Raw genomic sequence first — 25406 nt, 5'->3', positions numbered from 1 at the left:
ATTCCTGAGGAGGCAGTAAAATGTATTGGTTAAGTAGTTGGACTTGGGAACCAGATCGGCTGTGTGAGTTCAAATCTCTCTTCTCCCAGTTCTTAGTTGTGTGATCATAGACAAGTTCCTTAAAACCCCCTGTGCCTCAGTTTCCTGTTTTCTAAAAGTGGGATAATTATGGCACCTATTTCATGGGATTCTTGTGAGGGTTAAATAGATTCAGTGAATGAATTGAATGAATATCTGGAGTGTTAGTATTACTTCTCAGGTGCCTTTTCATTCATCGTATGTTTAAATGGTTTATGCACTTGGATTCAAATTGATCAAAGTGGGTTCACCGAACAAAACTCAGCTGTGAAATGCTACTCTACCAGTACAAAGAACAACTGCCATGGAATGGTCTCCCTGAGGATGTTATATGAGAACCACCTCAGCCTCTGGGTGGAGTATGCTGCCGTCTAAATACAATAGCGGGCGGGCCCTTCAGTGAGTTGGAAAAAGGAGAGTGGCTGTTGCTTTTTCCCCTTTGTTAGCACCACTACTTACTCACCATACCTATTGTCATTGGATCAGTAGGGAGTAGCAGCCTTCAGGAGAAATAATGACGTTTCTCATCATCCTTTTATATACAAAATAGCTATCTCACATTTTGCTCTCTATAATAACGGTTCTTGTACTTGGCAAAGCTAATAGGTAGTAACATAAAATGCTACTTATTTTTCCTGCTCAGCATTGTTAGTAACTATTTGAAGTCCTATAAAGTCTCCCTATCTCTGCAATCATACAACTAATTTGAAATTATGTTTTATCCAGTTCTTCCTAGTGGCTGTTGTTACCATTCTAAATAATTATCTTTAGATCATGTAAGCCTCTCCACTTAAAAATAAGATATATGTTTCACTGTAACATGATTTTTGGTTAGTGGTAATTACTAGAACCGGGCTTGTACCTATGTTTACTTACAAACCTCTATAAATATAAGTTTATAAGGTATTCAGATAGTAAGACTTCACCCTTCTAAATGAAACAGATTGACACAATGCCTAAATGGTATACTTCATAAGAGATAAAGGGGTGAATACACAATGTCTGGTGACAGCAATCTTTGGCAGAAGTATTCCATCAGTCTTTACTCCTAGAGCTGTACATTTTGTTGTACAGAAGGCAACTTTCTGGCCAAGTGTTCCTTGGTTTTAAGTTGACAACAGATCTGCCCAGCTGAGGCTGTGGTAAACCTTCCTCTTAGCTGGATGATGACCCCTGGGCACACCTAAGAACATAGCTGGTATCCAGAAGGTGCTCGCCTTGACTGAGAAGCTTGAGCAATTGAGCCACAGTAAATTTTAGAGCAGCTCCAAGGAGCTCAGCGGTGCCTCCCCTCCTCTGGCGCTCACACAGCTTAGGGCAACATTAGCCACACCCCCACCCCCCGAGATGCGGATTGTATGTGCAGCCTTGTATGTGTTCCATCTCATGGGCTCTGGTTTGGGAACTTCCTCTGTCTGTTTCCCTCAATCGAGGCAAAATTTCCCCCTTCTTGTCTCTTCTGGTGATCACTGGTATTTACATGACCAACTAGTGAATGAACGAAGGCACAGTGTGGGTGTTCATAAGCATTCCAGATGGGTCAGTGGTGTACTTCAACATTTGGAGTGTATTTTCTATGACATTCTGTTAACTAAGTCAAGGTTGTCTCAGCCAGTGGAGGTGTCAAGATGGGGAAACAAACTTACTAGTTGTAAGCTAGAAAATTCTTGCGGGTCTGAAGGCTTAAGGAAGGTATATGAGAAGTCATATTACTTCCACCTTAATTTGAAAACGAAAAATGAAGGAATTAACATAGAAGAGATCCTCAGAGATCACTCATTCCAATAGCTGACACCATGCAGCCTTTCTGGAAGGGAGCAGCCTACAGGGCAGACGGTCAGCTACTTTCTGCTGGAATCTTCCTGGGGCGAGGCACCTTTAGAGACAGCCTTTCCCACAGTTGGCAGGAAAGCTTTTGAAGACATCAAAATGAATCTGCCCCTCTCTAACTCTCTCCCCATTGGCTGAACTAAAATAATGCAAAAAAAAAAAAGTCTCAATGCTCCACTTGTCACACAATAGCTCTCTAAATGCTAGAAAACAACCATCAAAGTCCCATAATCTTTTCTTCTCTAGACTAAACATCCTGTGGTTACTCAATATTTCCATCCAGCCTGGTTTCCCTGTCACTCACCAGTCTAGTCTCCCTCTTTTATAAGCTATTTTATCAACTATGACCTTCTTAGAGTGTTGTGTCTATTCCTAATGAGATCTAGTCAGTGGAAATATTTTCTCCCTTGAGCTGCACATTGTTGGCCAATTAATTTGCACTCTCAGGTGCATTGGGTTGTAAGATCCCAGTGTCCACCTAGTGCCTGGTACTCCCAAGAATTTTAGAATATTGAGTGAAGGTTGGGTTAATAAAAAAAGTGTGCGGGATTTTTCTGAATGTGAAAATTACAGCTCTCTCCTCCCCTGAAGTTAACATTATTGAATTTTTGAAACTAAATGCAGGACTTTCTATTTATTCCTATTAAGTTCAACATCTCAGTTTTAGCTATGTTCTTATTTACTGACATCCCTTCTCTCATCATTCAGTATATTAGCTTTCCATTTTTCACTCTCAACATTGTGTCTTCCAGATAGTCAACAAGTATGCCTTACGCATCTTTTCCCTTGTCAGTTATAAAGAAGTAGGTTACACAGGCCATGCCATTTTCAAGTCACATGACACCAGATAAACTCCAGGCTGAAAGAGGGGAAAGGGCTTCCCGGCTTGTGATCACTGGAGGCTGATTCAGTTCAGGAACTCATCACTGTCATCTCTGAAAATATTTAATGACTGACTGTCATTAATGACTGATTGTATATATTGCTATATAGATAGGATACTCTGTATTTTAATATTGTCCTGGAGATTTTACTCCATAATGGGATAAATACAGTCTTTTTTATAGGGTGGCCATAGTAAAAAAATATACAAGAAGCTAATATTGTGCCTATATGAAAAATACATTTGTGGAATAAATGAACAGTGTTAATGGGTGATGAAACTCTCAGTAGAGCCCTGAAATAATTCACCCTCCAAGAAAGTTCCGACTTGGCCCACAGGTATCTTTCAGATCGGACATGGCTCCATGGACCTGCTGATGTCTAGGTCTATATCGCTGATGTAAAACTCCTAAAGCAAGCTGGTCCTTAAAGGTAGGGAGCAGGATGCTTTTTTAAAAAATATTTTAAAAGGTATCATCCAACTCCCTTTTAAAGATCTGGCACTAAAGTAACCCTTGGCCTCTAATAGAGGTTAACAAAGGTTAACATTTTAATAGATTTCCATGTTGATCAAGATGATGCTTCAGCAGAGAAGGCAGAGGGGGGGCCCCAAGCAGTGGCGTCGTCATCACTCAGGTGTGTGCCTGACCCTGCTCACCACCGTTACTCAGCTCATCGTGGTGAAGATCGTCCTCTCCGGAGATTCCCCTTTAGGTACAAACCTGTTTCCCCAGGAGGTATACCATATTAAGCTATAATACCCACTGCCCAGCAGGAGTTAGTTTATCAAAAAAGAGAAAGGTCATATAAAAACAGGGCAAGGAAATCCAGTTAGTCATGAGCATGGTCATGGGTTTGAAAAGGTTGGAATGCCAAGGTGTCAGGTTCATTACCGGTAGGGACCAAAAGTCTGTTAAAAAGCAAAAGACACCACACACTATTGTCAAGACAAGTCCTGTCCCCACCACTTATGAACTGCTTCACCTTACTATGTAATCTCTGCAGTGCTCAGTTTTCTCATCTTGAAAATCATGAGGTGATAAAACAACAGTGCCTTGCTCATAGCACTGCTGCAAGAAACGAATGGGATAATCCATTTACAATGTTTAGCACACAGCTGAGCACATAAAGGCACTATATTGTTAGGATTTTTACTGTTATTGTTACTCTTTGGTGCTATTTAGTGAGACAGAACCATTTGGATGGCTCCGGCATGCAGACTCTGAAGGACTTGGAGAGCTAAGAACACAGCTGGCCAAGGACACAATATTGTCTAATATCCAATATGCTTCTATGTATTACCCAGCCTAAAATCAGCTGTGGGGGAGGCAGGTGATGTTGTGGAAAGACATCATGAGTTTGGAGTCTGACAGATTCAAGTTTGAATCCTTGCTTTTGAACCTACTGGCTTTATGGTTTTGGACAAATCATTTACACCTTCCCTGCTGGGGTCCTTCATTTGCAAAATGACATTAATGATAAAGCTCATCAGATTGTGAGGATTAAATGAGTCAGAGCATATCAATGTCTATCTGAAGGCTGTCACAGAAATCCCAGGAGCCCAGCGTTCTGTCCTGGTACCTGCGGGGCCGAGGCTGGGGGAGGCGGAGGTTGGGTGTTTCGGACCAGCAACTCATGCCAGCTTTGTATTGGTTTTCAATGTTGGTGTTTTGTGGGAGGTTTTGTCTTCCCATTGTCTTGTTTCCCACTGTTCACAAAAAAACTTTGAAAACCACTGGCCTGGCAAACAGTAAGTTTTCATGTTTGGCAAGGTTTAAATGAGATCATCCACAAAATGCTAAGCCCAGTGGTTGTCGTTTACTGAGTACTGAAGCAATGCTGCATAGTCCTTTTCTTGCTCTTTCAGTAAATGCTTAGCTCAATCCTATGCCTACAGTGGCCATGCACCTGGTTTTTAGCACAGTTCTGGTTCAGTCTGTTGCCCTGGTGTCATTATTAGTAGGGCCACATTTCACTCTCAGAAGTGGTTTGGTTTGGATGATAAAGTAATTGTTCACCCCAATTATAGCCCATTCCTCATGAAAGAAAGTCATTCTGTTGATTGCAAAACGAGAGTCGGCTAAGTGGCTGTGATTGTCTTGTGGCCTCACAATGTGAACCCTGTGGTTGGCCAGGCCGGAGAGCATTCAGATAGACTGCCCTTCCAGAAATGTCAGACATCTCCTATCACCTTAGCCTTGACAAACACAAAAATCAGTGTCGTCTCTGTCTCCATGCAGGGAAGCACGTAGCTGTGTCAGCTGGGGGTAAACTCAGGTTAGAAGGGAAAAAATATGTAGCTTTTTCCCTTTGCTGCTGGGATGATATTAAAAAAAAGCCTTCCAGATGCCCAGGAGAGAGATTTGGTTTTTAACATGTTAAAATTGTGACCTTTTGTGACTATTAACTCACACATACAGAGAGCAACAGCCTTTCCTGCCGCACCACCCAGCACGTATCCGGTCTAATCAGTAGACAGAAGAAATTCTGCAGTGGTGACTCACTTCTGGGCTAACAATGGAACCTAACGCTCCTTGGCTTTTTATTATTTTTGAATCTGGAATTTCTTTGGTAAAGTTTGGTACAGTAAATTTAGAACAAAAAGTGTGGATGTTAACGTGCCTCCTGGGTAAAATCTCTGAGAACGGGGGCAGGAGTCAAGCAAGGCTCAGGTCCACAGCTGTGACTCGGGTTGCCTGGGACAAAGGCTTTCCCAGCGTCTGCATACAGGTGTTGCATCAAGGAGGGAGAGCTTAAACGTGAATGTTTCGACTGGTTCTGACAGGGTATTTTGAACATAAACACTTTCTCTGGAACGGCTATATTCCAAAGTATTTGTAGGGCATAAAAGCCAACACCCATCAAGTAATAATTCAACGGCAATACAATGCATTAGCATATCTTGAATTCCATTTTTTCGCCCTGAAAATTAGCCAGTTTTTTTCTGAACACCCAGGTTAACACTCAGTTAACGCCTAGCTGAGGAGACAGAAAAGGTTGTCCTGGCAACCGCTTGGGAGAGTCAGCTGGCATAATTTATTTTATCAGAGGACTTCTTGTTATGGTCTTAGAAACTGTGATGTCAAGTAAATGCACACCAATTTCTAACGCATTAAGGTCCTTAAAATAAGTAAACCAAAATGTTCAATTTCTGGTCTTCACTGAAATTCCCTAATTAAGGGATCTCTGTGACTAGTTGGGAATGCAGAGGGATATGGATAAATGTAAACTTAGGGTTGATAAAATTATACCAACAGGTGGAAATTTTAGTTTCGAAATGATTTTAAATAAGTTTTGTAAACAAAAATATTTCAGGGACACATAATAGTGTATATTATAGTTAACTATGACAGTTAAAGGAGACAAAATCATCAAACAACTGTGATTAATCAAAACAGTTAAACAATAATATGACGCACACTGGAAGCATTTTTCTATCCTGTCTGGGAAGCCACAAGTCAGGTCTTTGGCCGTCATTCCAGTTTAGGCCCCCAAGGTGAGGATATGCACAGGCAACTGCAGATTTCACCACTGACTCTTACACAGGAGGATTAGACAGATTGTTTCCTGTTTCTGGGGAAGAAGAAAAATAGAAAGAGAAAGGCCTTGGGATTGTATATTATTTTATATGTTTCATTTCCAAAACTCTATTTCAAGTTCTTCCATTGTCTGGAGGTGCCAAGTAGGATTCAAAGAAATACGGTGAGAAAAAATTTGCCAGAGGTCAACCCACAATGGAATATGGTCCTTTTCTCTTGCCTAGATGTCTTGTGAGGGTCAAGTGTTGCACTTTACTCATTCTCCTGTAACACCAATATGCATGTGAGCATTTTCTGAGTTTCCTGGGCTATTTTATAAGTATAGATAACTATTATTACTTTTTAAAGGGACAGGTGCATCTCCCACGCTTAATACGTAAATGCCCTTCTGTCACTGTGTCACACTGTGAAACACTGGCATATACAAGCTTAAGTGACTCTGTTGTAGCAGGAGCTAAATATGGTGAAAGCAACTGGAATTCTTAAGTAGGTGGTATAATCACAACACTTGAGAAATATTTAAGATTAGAAGATTTAAAGAGTATATGGAAAGGCTTCTTAAGTAATGAACCATTATTACAATATGTCTTAATCTTGAACTAAAATATGTCCAACTTAGTACTAATTTTATGGGTCCTTTTTTTCATCATAATTTTTAAAAACTGTTGACTTATGCATGTATAGGAACAGTAAAGTGTGATTGAGTAAAATATCCCTTTTTACAGAAAAAAGAAAGTTCACCATACTTTTCATCTTCAGACATTCATAGTAAGTAATCTAAACTGAAACCCTCAGAGATAAGCAATTTTCCTGGTTTACAGAGCAACTAGTTCAGGGTCACTGTCAAAGGTAGGAGTAGAGTGCGAACTTCCTCTCTCTTAAATTTGTGCTTAACCCACTTAGGTCTCCCATTCCAGAAAACAGTAGCCTTTGGGAACCAAAAAAATGCAGACTTTAGCCAATCTCCTTTGAGCAAAATTGGAAGTTCGGTTCAGATTGTTAAAAGAAAACAATAAAATTTTGTTGTGTGACTCTGGATACATGACTTATTTTTTTTCAGATCTTGGATCCTCCTCTAGGATGACAGATTTATTACAATATTCTTAAGCCAGATATTTTAAACCATCTATTCCCTAGGAGGTGTTTGGCAAATGTTTTGATTGTTATTGCCATTCCATTGTTCTCTACAAAAGCAAAGGTTCATGGACTCCAAGAAAGCAACAGCTGAAAGAAACTTTAGAGGGTCAGTTGCTCACCTCCCAATCACTGAATCCCAGGATGGAAAAGGCATCTTATTGGAGGGGTTTTTGAATCCAGCATCATCAGTTGGCCAAATAAACACACATAGGTATATTACATCACTAATTATGAGTCACAGAATGCAAATGAATTTATAAGCATTATGAATTTGAAAATTCAACTATTAGGTCAAAGTCCATGAGGGTTCTCACACCAGAAGAGGTTAAGGGGCCACAGATATGTCCCACCTCTCTTTTTGCAAATGTAGACCCAGAGGCCTAGAGTGGACGAGTGGTTCCATGGGAAAGTAGGGGCAGAGCCAGGGCTGAGCTCTTTGACATCTGGACCAGTGATCATTGGCATCTCATGCTCTAGTGGCTGCCTGCTTACCTGTCCCCCTAGCCAGCACTCACATCCAATTGTCTGCTACCCACTTCATCTCAGTTAACAAACGTTGTAAGAATTCATGGAATGATCCATCAATGCATTTCTAAATAAAACACTTGAGGGTGCCGTGCACTGAATTTGAACTCCTACTTTAGAAAAAAAGAAATCCTATTTTAGTTCAAAATATGCTCAGAAATATTATTAAAAGGAGAATCACAGACTCAGGAATCTGCAGTGAGAACTGTAGCATCTATTAATAGAAGTTTGCCCTAAAGCCAATAAAAATAATGGCTTGCCAGAGAATGAGGAATCCACCAAATGGCTTTGTCATTGTTGTTACATTAGAAATATCCATTTAGCATAACAGAGTCATCTCTAAACCAGACCATTTGAATTTATTGCTAAAATGCAGATTTGTGATCTGAATACAAATTGCCTGCTTTGTCATGTTGGATAGCAACAATCCGGCTCTGTAACTTTGGGGTGAAGGAGGAGTCAGGATTCCAATCCTTCTCAATGCTCAAACTCTTGACTTCATCAGGGAACAAGACCCATGTCAAGTACCCAAATCACCGCTTTGTCTTTCTCTGTCATTAGCCATGCCCTGGGCTTCCCAGGGTAGGCAGCTCTATGTGGTGGGGGCAGACCATAAAAAACATTGCACAGAAACTATTGTTAAAGAGGGTCTGGATGGGTAGGAAAAGGCTTGCACACTGCAGAATATACAATATCACCTGTCAATATATTACTCTGTTTTCTGTGTCCCTTACTATACTCTGAGGGAGACTTCCAGTCAGCCACTCCCACCCTTTCCTTTCCCCTTTTTAATGGTCCCACCCAGACTCAAATCCTAATGCCATCTCCAGTCTTCTATTCTTCACCAGGCCCCTGAAAGAACAGTTTATATTTATTATTTTACAACTTTTTTCTCTCCCATTTAGATGGCCCTTCAGGAATGCTTTCTGTGATCAAATGTTAAAGAGTGCTTAGAGGAAGTTAAATCAGTTCCCAGATTTTGGGGGGCCTTTCAGATTCTTTTAATGCATTAATACTACTATGCAAGTGCAGAGGGTTTCGAAGAACTACAGTATATAGCTTTTTCTCTAATTGAGAACCTATGAGAGTCTGGCACTCAGCAGGCTCTCAAGTTTGAGTGATGATTACACTGTGCTCCGAGAAGCAGTCTGGAATCCATCCTTCCGCACACAGGTGCCTGGTGCACGTTCAGTAGCAGGTGTTCAGTAAATGTCTGGATGAACGAACAAATGCAGGGGGCAGGAGCCCCACTAAGAGCAAAGATCTTGGGTATCCACTCCACAGGACACAGCGTTCAGGCCCATTTACAAACACTCATCCCGAAAGCACCCTGAGGTGGGTCTGGCTTCACGGGCTTGTGACTGGGGCAGTCACACAGGCCCCCGCACCCTGTGCTGAGAAGGACCCTGTGGTTCGGTTAATGTTCTGCTGTCCCATAGAGAAATAGTTATTATTTTTTTTTAGAGAAAGGTCCCACATTTTCATTTTGCACTAGGTCCCCCAAAAGAGGTAGCTGCTCTTCATGAGGTGTCGCTTGCTACCTCTCTGTGCCCCTTGTTCTTCTGCTCCCTCTGTGCCCCTCCCCTTCCCAGGGACCGAGAGTTGTCTCCAGTCCCCTTGCCTGCAGGGCCTCAGGTGTGCCCAGTTTCTGAAGGCTCCTCTTCAATTCTCCTTCATCAATACCTGTGCTCTGAATGTATTGATAATGCAGGGAGTTAAACCCTCTCTAGCTACTATGCTGGAAAGGAGAGATCATTTTGTTTACATTAAAGTATTAATAGCTGAGAAGACAGTGTCACCCTCAGCTCTTATCTCTAGGGTCAATAAATTTTAAAAACAAATGATTCCTTTAGAAAACATTTGGCTCCCTGATTGTAGTATTACAGATATTGACCATACGCAGTTCTTTTGGGGATCCTCCATGTATAGATATTTTGGGATGAGACAAATTTCCTATAAACCTCAAATCACACTCTTAGGGAAAAGATTTATATAATCTGAAGAGAAACACGGGGATGTAAATTACAACATAATGTATGGAGCCAATAATATTGGAATGATTATGCATGGTGTCGGGTGGGTCCTAGACCTATTGGGGGGTTACTTTGTAAGTTATATAAATGTCTAACCACCATTAGTAACCACCTGAAACTGATATAATATTGAATGTCAACTGTAATTTAAAAATATTAAATAAATAAATAAATAAATAAATAAATAAATAAAATTCTGGAAGCAAGGAAAGAAAGAAGACATATATATGTCCATATGAATAGATGTTCAATAAAAAATTATAATCTTAAGGCAACTGCTGATATTATCACTCTGTTGAGCTATTTGTGAAACAGTTGTCATTTGTACCAAACACTGTTTTAAAAATTATGGTGTTGCCCTGGCTGGTGTGGCTCAGTGGATTGAGCGACAGTCTACAAACTAAAAGGTCACCAGTTTGATTCCCCACTCGGGGCACACGCCTGTGTTGTGGGCCAGGCCCCCAGTTGGGGCCAGGCCAATCTCGCACATGTTTCCCTCCCTCTCATTCTCTTTCCTTTCCCCTCTCTCTAAAACAAATAAATAAAATCTTTCAAAAATTTTGGTGTCGTTGCATTTTTTAAAACTGGCAAAGCATTACCAAAGAGATGTTTTTGTCAAATGGTTTTATAAAAAATATGTTCCAAAAGCCTGCATACTTTATCCACAATGGTCATACCTTTGAGTTAGAAATCAGAAGTCCTGATTTTCAAAGAAGTCCATTCTGTCATTTTCTAAGCACCATGACCTTGGGCAAGTTACTTGATGTTTTGAATTCTTTGTTTCCTTATATTTAAAAAAATAAGCCAAATAACACCTCTTTTCCCCATCGGGGTTCACTTTAGGAGTTAAAGGAGACATGTGTTTGGAAGGCCATGGAAAAAGGCCATGGTTAAATACACTTCTGAGTGTGAACAGTGCTTTCTGGAATGTCTGATGACAGACCCAGAACTGAAGGCAAGGACAGACAACTACAGAGTCTAGGTTGGGAACAAAGTTTAAAGAACTGATGAAGAATGCAAAGCTGCAAGAGCAGAAAGGTGAACGTCTTTCCCTTAAACATCATGAATTAAGGACAAGGTCAGTGGGGCATGACAGGAAAAGGCTGAATGCAAGAGGCAAGAAGGATGGGGGAACCAGAAGTTGGAGGGGTGAGGGAAAGGAGGAAGGTTTGCTGTGTTCCTTTTCACAATAACTAGGGGCGTGCACAACAGAAGGAAGAGACAAGAAAAGGAAAATCAATGCTAATCTTGTGAAGGAAGGAAGGAAGGAAGGAAAAGGAAAAACCTTCTAAGGAAAGTTTTAGGGAGAGGATCTGTTTTGTAAACAACACCTGCTCAGAAAGAATTCATGTAGAAGGGATCTTGATTAATAAATCAGAATGAATTTGAGGCACATACTGGCAGTGATTCAAATCTAGGGGGTTGGGAGCCCACGGGCTTCAGATCAACGGAGAATTTGGCTGTGTTTTGAAGATCCTATCAGCAGTAACAGGACAAGCCTTGTGGGAAGGCCTTGGTGGTGATGGAAGGCCAAGGCTAAATTTCTGACCATTTGCTTTAGGAAGGAAGGAGCAGATAGAGGAGGCATTGTGATATGATTTTCAAAAATGTATTTGTGATTCCATTCAAAATTAGAGGACAATTTGGTAGACTTGACAAGGTAATGTGACTGGGAAGTAGAAACCAAGGTGAAGGTTAGGCTACAAAGGCAGGAGAGGGGAGATGGGAAGGTGAATAAGCAAGATTAAGAGTAACAAGAGCAAAAAAAAAATCAACCAAAAATAAACAAACAAAAAACCCCAAGGAGACAATGCCCAGTGGTTTTTAGGGTGTTTTTCCAAATAGGGTCAGAGCAGGTGCTGGAGGCCAACTTGGTTCAGAGTGAGTTCAGTCAGTTCATGTGTCTGGTGTTCATGGAGCTCCAGCATTAGCCAGCAGGAAAGCAGGGCACAGGGATATGGACTACAGTCTCTGCGGGGTTTTGGGTCCCATGCAAGCAGCCTTGTTTACAGAAGCACAAAGCAAGAGGGATTGAGGCCATTGTGGGAGCAGCCCCAGATGACAGTGTGCTGTCCCTTACCCTCTGACAAGGGCCCCTCTTCTGGGTGCAGGTAGGTCCCAGAGTCTGACATGAAGTCACCATACTCTCTTCCACCTGGGTGGACAGTTCTGAATGGAAAGCAAGGGGGGTTTGGGAGACTAAGACAGCAATTGTGAGAGGAGGGGGAGAGATCATTGGAGCTGGTGTTCTCACTTACAAAAAGAAAATATTTTTGCAAGCAGTTACATATAGGGTATGGAAAGGTGGAAGTGAGGAGGGCAGAGAGAGAGAGAGAGAAACATAGGCTAAATGTTCCACTAAGTTCATCACAGGTGTAATCTCATTTTAATGCCGTCACAACCCTGTGGGGTCTAGGTTATTGGTTCCAGTTTACGGATGTGTGTTCAGGTGTCTGGCTATGTATGTTGATAACCGTTGTGGCGAAGCTTGGTTTCACACTCATTATGTGAAAGGCACTTTGCAAATTCTCTCAATCCTTACAACAAAAATAAGAAGTAGATGGTGTTATTACTTCCATTTTCCAAGTGAGAAAACCAAGGCATGGGGAAGTCTTACAGCTCGCCCAAGGCAACATAACCAGAAAATGGCGGGAACCATGATGTAAACCCAGGCGATCTGTCCCCAGAGTCTAGTGTCCTAACCTCCAGGATGAGCAGCCTCTAATAAGCCACAGTTAAAATAGAGGAAAGACACACATACAAATACTGAGAAATTATTATTTAAAAGGAGACAAGGACAGATAGGAGTGGGAAGGGAAAACTTTATCCATAAAGAGGGATTTAATGTTTTATTTTTAGAGATAGGGGAAACTTTCTTCATAATTTTAATAATAACAAAGACAATAACACAGTGAACATTTACCTAAGGCTTATTATGTGCCAGACTGTCCTAAGTGCTTTATATATAGTATTTCCTTGAATTTTCAGAAAAATCATTTTGTCTCATTAAAATCCAAGGGCCTAGCACATAGTAGGTGCTCAATAAGTATTTACTAAATGAATCTTAGAAGGAGACTCTAGTTTTACTTTTAGGAGACCCTAGGTCATAGAGCAAGAGCTCTCCACTTTCACTCCCTCACAGCTTTTACATTTGTCTGAAATTGTCCTGTTTATTTCTTAGCTTCTTTATTATCTTCCCCCTCCCTGTTGACACATAAACTCTAGGACAGTAGAGCCCCACTCATCTGGTCCAATGCTGTACTTGCAGCATCTAGAGCAATGCCTTGGGCATGGGAGGGGACTAATCAAAACTGTCTGAATACAAGAGGAGCACATGGTATGCCAGCCCCTCAGAACAACTCTTCTTCCACTGTAGCACACTGAATATCGCACTGAATTACAGCAGCGAGGTCGGCTGCTCTCGTGTGCCTTTCTGTCTGTGTTTGTTCTAAAGAAGCACCTGTTCACTTTTCCCGCCACTGACTCAATTATCCCTTTACTTAGTTGTGGAGAAAGGAAGACAAATTTCTTATAGAGATCATCACAAAGGTGATCAAAAGATCTCTATATGAAAGTGACTGTTTCACCTTACATCCACCAAGATGCCACCTAGTAAATAAAAAATGGCTCAGGTGGTACATTTTGTTGTGTGCATTTTTCACAATTAAAAAAAATGACTAAAAAGGGGGATTCTTGGTAGTGTGACATATACCTCATTTTAAAACATCAAGGTCCTAAAGTGAATGATTTGGTTAAGTCCAATGAAAATACAGACTACGTGGAAAGGAACAGGGATGCAAGACTAGGAAGGAATGGTGACCACCACAAGCGACCTGGGTTAGAGACAAGGAAGGATTAAGCATAAGCTTTTGGTTTTAGACTCTTGATGGTCAGTGCTGCAAATAACACTTTTATGATGGCTTTTTAATGCAATGCATATTCTTAAACACATTACAGAAGTCACCATAGAGATTCAGGACTTTGGAGCTTGTGACTTTTGCAAGCCAGGCTGCTCCGAGCAGGTTGTGACAGACAACACGTCTCTGTACCCCACCCCGCAGACACTCACCGGTCTACACGAAGCTGGCAGACAATGCCCAGTGGGTCCACGACTCCTTCTTCTTTCAACTGCTGACAGCCAATGGATGTGGCGATAAAACACCCTGTTCTACCTATCCCTGCACTGAAAAGAAAGGACGAAGAATGAAAAGGTGGGAAAAAATAGCAAAAATAAAATATATTTTTTTAAATGTACTTTGAAATATGAAACAGCAGCAAGGATTAATATAAATGTGACAAGAACAGTTCTCACAGACTGAGAGTATTACAACCCCAGCTCTGTGCTAAGTGCTTAAACATATTCTTTCGTTTAGTTACGTGCAGTAGGATGAGCGGGGTGGAGGGAAGTGTCCAGTGGGGAGAATAGTAAAAAGGCATTGTAACTGTCCTACAAAGAACAACCAGGGCCTTGATTTGGATAAGGAATGAGCACTGGAAAGGAGGGGAAGCACTTAGACACATCACGAGTGTGAGCTTGGAGGACTGGAGTTGAACAGTCGGAAAAGCAAAAAGTCAAAGGTGACCCGAACTGAAAGAAGGGTAGTCCCAATGCGATGAAGGTGGAATCTGGAATGAGAGCTGATTTGAGGGAGAATTTGGTCTTGGATGTATTGATGTTGAAGATTCTTGTAAATAACCGAAGATTCAATCCAGTTTAAGAGAGAGGAAGTGGCTAGACCCACATATTTGTAAGTCATTTATAGTCGAATAGAAACACTGTCTGCCCAGGAGGGTTTACACATCCGTCTGCTTCAGACAGCATGTCATTGACCTAACAAGCCCTTTATCTTTCTCTCTGTCTGTCTCTCTTTTAGCAGCTTCAACCACTGATAGTTTTTATGTAAATTTCTCTAAAACCTACATTTATATTCCTTAAGTTTCTCCTAAACTCCAGACTGGCTTTCCATCTTAGTTAGGAATCTCAAGGTTACTGTTTTGCACTTGCTTCAGTTCAGTGCATCCAAAACAGAATTAATTACCTTTTCCCTTGATGGCACTACCAGTCAGCCACAAGTTCCCAGCTCCGAAATCTCAGAGCCTATCCCTCCCTCTGACCCCCCACATCGAATCTGTCATCAGTTCTTATGTGTTTTCACCTCTACTGAGCCTTTGTGATCCATGCTTTCCTTTCTATAGACTAGGCTCACATTTTCAACATCTCCTTAATTCATGATTAGCAATGATCTCATTATGGTTTCAAAGTCTCCAGTCTTTTCCTGGGCTAGTGCATGATGCAAACAGCTGCTAGGGACCTGATCACAGTACCCTCTTCTCAGAAAAACCATCATTGGCTCCCAGTGGTTCTAACACCAGGTCTAAGTTCCCTGCCATGGTATCCATAACCTTGAATCATATGAATGTGAGTAATTTTCAAGCTTTGTATCTTTTTTACTGTCTTCCTTGTATCCTTTGTGCCATTTTTTCATTTACATGAATAATTGCAAAAAAAGCCCGTGGTTTTCCAATTTTCCTTTCCATATTAATGATATTTCTTCAGTCAAAAATGCCGTCCCTACCACCTTTTAAAACCACAAATGCTGGTCATTTTTAAAGATCCCGTTCAACATTATTCCAATGTTTAAAGGCTTTCTTCAATGCTCCTGGTTGTTTTTTTCTCTCCCAAGAGAGGAAGAGAGAGAGGGAGAGAGAGAGAGAGACAGAGAGAGAGAGAGAGAGAGAGAGAGGGAGAGAGAAACATTGATGTGAGAGACAAACATCAATTGGCTGCCACCTGCACATGCCCCAGCTGGGGATCAAACCCACAGTAGGTGCCCTGACAGGGAATCAAACCTGTAACTTTCAGTTTATGGGATGACGTTCCAACCAGCTGAGCCACACTAGCCAGGGGCGTATCCTTTTGGGTTGAATTAAAAGTTCCCCTCTTGGCACTGAGATAGCATTTACTTCTCCTGTTTGGAACTTGTTTCTGTTAAATGTGAGTGTAAAAGAATTCAAAAGTAGCATGGGCCCTTTTTAGTTGAAGTGTCTATAGAGCATTTGTTTCACTAAAGAGATAGGATGTGAACTATGCCATGTGAATGGCAAGCATTTTGGTTATCATGAATGAAAGAAAATGTTCCATGCATGAGAAAGGTTTAAGGAAAAAATTGCTACAGAATAGGGCACATGATATGTGACAATGAGTAGAGAATGGAAAGTTATTTTAGAGAATGGAAAGTTATTTTAGAGAAACAGTGGGAAATAAGATGGGAAGGTCCACGGAGGCTTATGAGGGTCTTATATGGAAAGAGGTTTGGACTTCATCCTCTAAAACTTCCTGTTTTTGAGAATTTGATGAAAACTAGGAAGCTTCAGTTCTCAGAAAAATTCACGTAACTTTAGGTACTCAAATTTGTGTAAGTAACCTTAAGGAGTTCACTGACTCCTGTAGCTCATCCAGAGACCCAAGGTTAAGAGCTTGTGCTTTAGGCAATGGGAAGCCAGTGAGAAGTTTCAAGCACAGGCTCCATGTGACGAAAGAGAGTTTTAGAGCCTTATCCAAGAGGAGTGCTTTGGGTAGGCCATAGTGAGGGTGGTCATGGGGAAATGGGGTGTGTGTGCAATTAGCTGACTACTTCTAAAATATGCAAGTGGGGTCATACGGGCCTGAACTTGGGTGGCTGGACAGGAAGTGATGATAATGGGAGCTTTGAAGGGAAAGCCATTCGGGTGGCTGATTAGATACTGAGGCTGGAACAAAGAGAAGGGCCAAAGATAACTGTCAACATTGGTGGCCGAGTCCCCAGAAAAAAGATGGTCTCATTCTTAGAAATACTAATTAGAAGGAGAGTTGGTTTTATAGAGAAAGGGCTAGTTCAATTTAGATATCATGAGTGTTTTATGATTTTGGGTGGGGGACAGTTCCAGCCCTAAGGGATGGCCAATTAAGTTGCTTTTCCTTGGCCCCAAGCTAAGTTTAGGGTAATGCTTAATGCTAAAAACTGGGTAATGATGCTGTTGAATAAGTAGACATAAATTTTAGTTTTAATTAAACCACAAAGGTTCAAAAAAGAAGGCTAAAATTATCATCTAAAATAAGATATTTTGTTTATTAAAGATAGTATCAAGAGCTATCTTATAAGACTTATGATATTAAATGAAGCAACACAAATTACAGAATTTTGAGAAAGTATGAAGAATAAATGACTAATGCTTGAAATAGCTTTAAAAGTACTTGCTTTAGTTTGGGTATACTAAAAGGAAAACAATGGGAATGAGGTATCAGTTATGAGAGGAGAGCTTTAAGACAGGCATTAAGGAAGAGAACCACCATGGACATCGGTTGCTTTTTTGTTTTTTTGAATCCTCACCTGAGGACATGCCCATTGATTAGAGAGTGGGGAAAGGAGGGGATGGGAGGAAAAGAGAGGGAGAGAAACATTGATGTGAGAGAGAAATATCGGTCTCTTGCCTTTCCTCCCCCAGTCCCATGGACTGGGGACTGAACCCGTAACCTAGGCATATGCCCTGACCAGAAATCGAACCTGTGAGCTTTCAGTCCATGGGACACAACTCTCCAACCACCTGAGCCACACTGGCCCAGGCCATCTGTTGCTTTTGTTGGCCTATCCTCCAGTAACCCATGTTCTGGTAACAGCACTTTGCTTTTCTTTTGGAGAACTACCACTTGTCCACTTACCATTTCATAATTTATTTCCATCTGTTTTTCATGAAATACATTTTTAAAAAGATTTTATTTATTCATTTTTAGAGAAAGGGGAAGGGAGAGAGAGAGAAAGAGAGAGAGAGACATCAATGAGCTGCTTCTCGCATGTCCCCAACTGAAGACCTGGCCCACAACCCAGAGATGTGCCCTGACCAGGAATTGAACCAGTAACCTTTTGGTTTGCAGGCTGGTGCTCAACCCACTGAGCCACACCAGCCAGGGCAATGAAATAACTTTTAAAATAGTTGACTGGCTTTTACCAAATGTGAAATAATAATAAATGTTACCAAGACACAATTCAAGTACAATTCCAGTACCATCTTGAAACAACAAAGAAAGCTACCAGTAATCAGAAAATCCTGTCTGTCATTCCTCATGTATGTTAGACTGATGACACTAGATGAATCACAACAAGTTTCAAGGTAGAGGCTCCTGTTCCATGAGCCATTTATTCGGAAGTGGTATTTCCTTTGCTGTGTCATTGTTTGCAGAAAATGCTCAAAATTATCACTGTAAATATCATTTTGTCCAAGACTCAAATAGCAGGAAGTTAGCCAATTTCAAGAAATATTTAATTTACTGACAAAGTCACAACCAAGAAGTAAAAACCAACTTCTGTGTGCTCTGTGACTTTAAAAAGGATGGACACTTTGCTCAGGTGGAAAGGACAGTTCAGGCCTTACCTGCAGTGGACGACCACAGGCCCTCGGCCTGCAGATGCAAGTCTGTCTTCTTCTACGTCCAGCATGAGTTGTAGAAGGGGCTGGGCGCTGTCTGGAGTCTTGTGATCGGGCCATGAGGTGTACCAGTAATGCTTCACATGTTGGGTGTGACTTCCTTGCTGAAAATAGCAACAGCCACCAAATGCCTCATTTACTTGTGCTACTAAAAGTCATCCAAACCACAGTACTGCATGCCTTCTCTTGTTCCCATCTTACTTGCAATATTTCTAGGTGGGAAAAATATCTAGGAGATTTCTGAAGAACAACTTTTACCTTGAGAAAACTTTACTGTGAACATCCTGATATCAAAGTTTGACAGCCTTGCCTCTATTAAATGCACACAATGCAATATATAGATGATGTCTTATAGAACTGTATACATAAAGCCTATATAATTTTATTAACCAATGATACCCCAATAAGCTTAATTTAAAATTAAAAAAATAAAGCAGAAAAAATGAGAATATATTTTAGTATAGGAAGTGTATATATAAATATGCTAAATATACTAGTGTTTGTAGTTTACTGTAATGAACAAAATAGTAGATGCAAACGTAACTAAGAAAGAACTGGGAGATCGTGTGTTTCCTGCTCTTTGAACATTCCTGACAGGTTACTATAAACATTTTATCCAATGTACAAACATGTAATTTTATATTCCATCACTCTAACACTTCTATACTCATCCGCAATTTCTATCTTTAAGAGCAATGAAAAATCCCAGTAGTAGAGGGTCTCTGGGTATCACTAGATTAGAAACGCTTTGAGTGAGGGTCCACGTGTATCATTGCAAAACTCAGTGCACGGTGGGGCCGTGGTGTGAACTAGCACTGAGGACACCCGCTTCAAAGCAGGTTTTGGTAAGTGCCTTGCTCTGCCCAGCTTCTCCCTCGCCGCCGCCAGCCCTGCCTCCACCGTCCCTGTGACCACGGTGCTGCAGCACTGTGGCTCTAGATGGGACTGAAATCTTTGCGATGACTGTTCTCTAGAAGCAGAAACAATACCATGGCAACATTCCTTAGCATCTGCTACCCGTAAATTAAATAAGATAATTTTCCTATGATGTAATCTGGCCTGGGAAAGTCCCTATAAATTACTGAAACGCCAAATTTTGCAGATGTCATCGGCGCTTCGTCTGGTCTTGCCTCCCACAGCCACCCACAGGCACAGATTTGCTGTTCTCAGTTTCCAGGCCTTAAAGCTGCACAGACCAAAGAGGCGTTAAAAATAATCACGGTCAAGTCTGCAGAACAAGCATTAGTTAAAGGCTTTCAACAAGTTAAATCAAGAGATCTCTTATTTATGCAAAGTAGAAGGTCACAACACCCTACTTAGTGAACTTCCTTAATATCCACTTATTTAATTTAATCATTCCATATGTTAATAGTAGCTGACAACAAAGAAATACATGAGGGAATGATTATAATTTATTTCTCATCTTGACATTATTTAATTGGTTTAAATTAAATCTGTAGTACTTATTAGGACAATAATTTCAAAGTAGAAATGTTATCCTCTAATATCATCTGCTTTGTAGATAGCTACAGCCACGTAATCTTACCTTTAAGACAAGGTTTCGAACAGTGTAGTTATCACATTCATTTACACTGATAATCAGAACCTCCACTTTCCCATATATTCCTCTCTTTTCAGGCCAGTATAACACACATTTCTGATGAAAGAGAAAGACAAACACAGCAAATATTAATGATGCTCATTAGCCCTCAAGTATTTTTCAGTCAGGTATTTCAGCTTTTATTTAATTGATTAAGAAAATCAAGTATCAGGGAGAGCTGGGTGGGTGGGCTGCAATGGGAATAAAAGACAGAAAACTGTACTTGAACAACAATTAAAATTAAATAAATAAATGAATAAAATCAAGTATCAATATTTATAATTCTGCAAATGTACCAAAACCACTGAATTGTACATATTAAACATGTGATTTTTATGGCATGTAAATTACACATCAGTAAGGTTGTTTTTTAAATAAAGTAACAATTTTTGCCCTGGCTGGTGTGGCTCTAGCGGATTGAGTGCTGGCCTGCAAACCGAAAGGTCGCCAGTTTGATCCCCAGGCAGGGCACATGCCTGGGTTGTGAGCCAGGTCCCCGGATGGGGACGTCTGAGAGGCAACAGATTGATGTTTCTCCTCTACACTGATATTTCTCTCCCTCTCTTTCTCCCTTCCTTCTCCTCTCTCTGAAAATAAATAAATGAAATCTTAAAAAAATAAATAAAGTATCAGTTTTTGCAAACACTATCAAACACTGTTGCTACTAATCCCATATCAAAAAAATAAAGGTAGAATTTCCTGAAACTCCACAGAAAAATTAAGAACTAATTAAGAACTTAATTAGGAATTAAGAAATTAAAATCCAAATATTAGAGTTTATCATGTAATGACTAGAAATAAATGTTTTCTCATGACGGTTGAAGCAAGCCACACTTCCTGCCTCATCGAGTGGCAGTGTGTACTAAGAGCACATGCGGTGCGTTAGATGCCACAGGATGGAGTTTCTCACGTGTGTGGAGCAGACGTGATGACAATGAATGCTGTATGGCTGTATGTTTTTCAGGAACAATGGTCTTTTCACCTATGCGGTTGATTACAATAGATGTATATCAAAATTATTTTTAAGATATTTTAAAACCAAATCCTCTTTTAAGGGTTTCATACAGTAATAACAGTCATAATGTAAACAAGGCAATATAATAAAGGTGGTTAAGGTGCAAGCTTTGGGGTCAGAGAGATGGGGTTCCCATTTTAGTTCTACTACTTATTAGCTATGAATCCATAAGCAAGAGACTCAGTTTCTCTGGCCTCAGTTCCCTCACAATTTGCCATAAGGAAAGCACTTAGAACCAAGCCAGGCATATAAAAGGCATTCAAAACTTGTTGCTGCTGTTTTTATTGTTGTTATATTTCACTTGAGATTTTTGTCCAAAGTGGTTATCATTAATTATGCATTAGATCATGAATTAATATTATATTATTATATCTACGCTATGTTATTAAAAGAAAATTGCAAAATGAGATTCAAAGCACACATGATTTTGCCTTTTAATCAACAGCAAAAGACCTATTAATTTTTTACCACATATTTTAATGATTAAGAATGTAAAGTGTGAAAGTTGATGTTTTATTGCAAGTGCCAGGGAAGCAATGTTAACTTAGAAGTATTGTTTAAATAGCACTTATTTTCTTCCAATCACACACGCATATTTATAGGGAAATCCCTTCACTTGTTGCCTTTAGTTGGGACCTGTCAACGGTCAGGACACTTGTTTCTTCACATTTTTGCCAAAGGCACATGATCACACTTGAAAAAAGTTAAGGACTTATAACTCAAAAGAACAGCAAAAGAATCACATAATTACAGAACTAAAGAAAAAGATACCGTAAGTGTCAGAAACACCTCCAGATTCTGTCGTGCTGAGCACTAACTGTTCCACAAGCCAGAGTCACGGGGAGAGTCACTTTACCTGGTTGACTCACTGTTTCTTTCCTCCGTTACAGTAAAAACACATTTGCATCCTCTATTTTCTGGTCATTTTCCAAACAAAGTAAATCACTTTTTCAACTCTGTTTACATGCCACCCCACACGCTACACCGGCAGGCAATCAAGCTAAAGGCTTACTCTGGCTGACATAACATGAAGAAAAAAAAACATTTTAAAGCAGAGCAATTTATTTCCCTCCTCATTTACGAGTTGTCAAATGTCTAAAATTTCCCCAGTTTGTTAAAGATAATCATACTAACCAATTTGCTTGGAGCCTTTCAATGGAGCATCAATTACTTTGCTGCAAGACCCGACCTATTGTATATATCTTAGAATACCTGCCTCCTGGACGAATCCAAGAAGACACAAAGAATCTTGAAAAAAGTATTGAGCAAAGAAAGAGGCATTCAGTGGTCCAGCAGTATGACGTATGTGCCCCATTGTCCACAATCAGACCTGAGCCGCAGGCCCGTCTTTGGGAAGGTGGTTCTCACAACCAGCAGGAAAAGCTTCGAGGCCGGAGCTCACAGCCTGCACCCTGACTCTCAACAATACTTGGACAGGCTCGTGCACCTACTTGATAAATGGAAGTGGTCCTCGCTTCTCTCCCAAGCTTGCCTGGGTCCTCTTGAATGTTTTTCTTGACTCCTTACCAAAAATTCAATTGGCAGCCAGCTCTCAGTAGACAATGCAAGATGACTTGTTCATTCAAAGAACCCTTAATTAGCATCCCATCTCCTTTCGGGGATACAATAGCTTATTTTTACACACTGAATACGTTTCACCCCCTTTTAGGAGAACATAGAAAAAGAGACCAGATAAGTGTGGGTGCTTTCGAATATGAGGTGGGGGAGAGCTGCAAATGTAGTTGTTTCTCAGAGCGCAAATTCCTGTTTACATTATTTTTGTGAACAGCTTTTTAGGGTTTCTCTATTGTGGTGCTAACAATGGTATGAAAGAGGCAGAAAATGCAAGGAAGGAAAATGCTCTCTCAGAGATAATATTGTGAAACTACACTAATTGTAGGTAATTCAAAACAGCATGCTATCTAGCAGAATATAACTCCAAATTATCACTGTTCTTCTGTTACTAGGCTGATCCCTTCAGTAAAATCCTCTATTAACTTCAAGAATTCATGATTTGGAGGAAAAAAGAAGTTTTCAGGGGGTACTGTGCCTCTTGCAAACGAGTAATGAACAAATCCTAACTCTGAAGATTCTGGACATCGAACAGTTCTTCATAATCAGTGGTTCATAGTAAAAGGAGAATGCAATGCAGACTCATATTTTTATGATTTTTTTATTTTCTTTGACTCTCCCTCTCACTCCTACCTTGTTAGGGCTTTTTGTATATGATGAAGAAGGAAGTCTGGCTATAGCAGTTGCCTGAAAAAATATTTTCTAAGTTACTTTTAAATTCCATGCATTTAAAATCAAAGATATTTTGCTCTGTGAGCTGCATATACAGAGATGTGTACCATTGCACAGAGAGCGGGTCTAAATGAATGCAAAGAAGATGGTCAGTTACATTTGGGTACATTTAGCACATGAGAGGAACTGAACGGGTCAGATTTCCACTGTTATTACTACTCTCAAATATTGCTAACAGGGACAGCAATTTAATATGAAAAGTGCCTCCACAAAAAGGTCATTTAATCCCTTTCACAATCATTTGAGTTAGGCAGGGCAGGTAGCGAATATTACTATTGTTATTATATCATTGAACAACAGAGGAAACTGAAACTCAGAAGTTTTGCTAGGAAACTTTGAGAAGATTACCTTGGAGGCGGGGGCCCTCTGAACAAATTTCACTTCATAAATTTAACTTGTCCAATCTTTATCTATTATCTGCACATTTGTCTAAAGCTCTAGACATTTATTTCTAGCCACTTAGTAGACTTAACCGTCCACAGGTCTCCAGGAGTCCTCAGACTGAACACGTGAAAACTGGAACTCTCTTCTCTCACGAACCTTCCCTTGCTGCCCACCTAGGTTTGTGGTATCAGCCTCCACTCCGTCTCTCACCAGAAATCAAACCCTCCTTCGATTCCCTCACATTTCATTGGAAACTAAGTCCTGTGTCTTTTATCTCTGTAACAACTTTTTAATTTGTCCCCTTTTCTCAATACACTCCTCCATCATCTTAATTCTGTACCCCATTATCTGTTACCTGGATGGTTATTACAACTTTAACCTATTTCCCTTCTTCCCCTTGCTTTCCTCAAATCCAAACCTTGGATCCTGCCACCAATGATATTCCTGATATACAAATTGCATTTTGTCAATCTATTTCAAAACATCTTTAGGGGTTCCTTGCTCCCTAGGTAATGAAGACAAAGGTTTTCGTTTGCGTGTTTTTAGCATAGTCCTGTATTCTTGGGCACAACGTAACATTCCAGTCTCGTCTCCCTTCGTGCCCTGCTATTCTGTGCTCAAGCCACACCACACCGCTCAGCCCACGCAGGCCCTGCGGTTGCGGTCAGCCTCCGTGGGCTGTTGCTCCGCCTACATCATTCCCTCGTGTGCCCGCTCATTCTTCAGGTCCCTGTGATAAAGCTGTAAGGCTTCGTCTGAGCTATTTGGTCAGATAAATGTAATAAAAGCTAATCTTTTATCAGATAGAGAAAGGATGGGAATGAAAGAAGGGAAAACATAATATGATTTTTATATGACTTTTTAAGGTTAAACGGTTTGCAAAGTGCTTACTAGGTTGATCAATGGGCTAAATGAGGTTTGGAAGTAAAGGCACATAGCTAACTCAGATGAAAGATGGAAGTGAACACAGAGAAAGACTGTGGTTGAGTATACTTGAGGGAAGTATTATGTTAGGTCGAATCACCAAGTGATTTCCTCACTTTACAAAAGATAAATTTGGTAGCTTACTGCTCTCTGAGGCCAACAGTGAGTTACTTGCTTTCTAGTGTCTTGCATCATTATTTGCCTTATTATGTTGGGGCATGGATTAAGTGCATGGATTATTAAATGCAATATAATTAAGTAAATGCAATATAATGAATTTCAGAATTAAACAAACCTGGATTAAAATTTGGCCTCTATCACTCACTAAGTTTGAGTCTTTAGGCAAATGGCTTATCCTCTCTGAGCTTCTGGTTTCTCATCCATCCTATAGGGACAGCAAAACCTACTTGGAAGAGTTAAAGTGAAAATGAACTGAATTGATACATGAACTGTGCTTAGCACATTCTTTTAGTACATGGGAGTGGGTAGAAGACATCTTCCACAGTATATGCAATGTGATCAGCATCTGTAGCTACTTCCCTTCTTTTCTAGAAAGAGATGACGAGGCACCAGGTGACTTCCAGAGGTGGCCGGAGGAGTCTGGAAATGTGCAAATGCTACCTCACTCGTGGACCAGCCCAGCTCCAGCTTTGCAGGTCTGAGCCACTACATCTTCTTCGGTAATGCCATAG

The 25406-nt window shown here is 40.5% G+C and overlaps 1 protein-coding gene across 2 annotated transcripts in view; it reads right to left on the bottom strand.

Moving 5' to 3' along the window:
• PTPRR (protein tyrosine phosphatase receptor type R) overlaps nt 1-25406 on the bottom strand; it is a 242574-nt gene that overhangs the window by 1426 nt on the left and 215742 nt on the right. For both annotated transcript variants that reach the window (XM_028532465.2, XM_028532466.2), the window contains 3 exons: nt 20034-20144; nt 18434-18591; nt 14094-14207 (listed from right to left, as the gene is read on the bottom strand). In XM_028532465.2, the coding sequence (XP_028388266.1) occupies nt 14094-14207; nt 18434-18591; nt 20034-20144 (383 nt within the window). The remainder of the gene's footprint in view (nt 1-14093; nt 14208-18433; nt 18592-20033; nt 20145-25406) is intronic.

The sequence above is a fragment of the Phyllostomus discolor genome, chromosome 2 (genome assembly GCF_004126475.2).
Source record: "Phyllostomus discolor isolate MPI-MPIP mPhyDis1 chromosome 2, mPhyDis1.pri.v3, whole genome shotgun sequence".
NCBI lineage: Eukaryota > Metazoa > Chordata > Mammalia > Chiroptera > Phyllostomidae > Phyllostomus > Phyllostomus discolor.
Note: the sequence above shows the minus strand (reverse complement) of the source record. Positions and strands in the feature narration are given on the sequence as shown.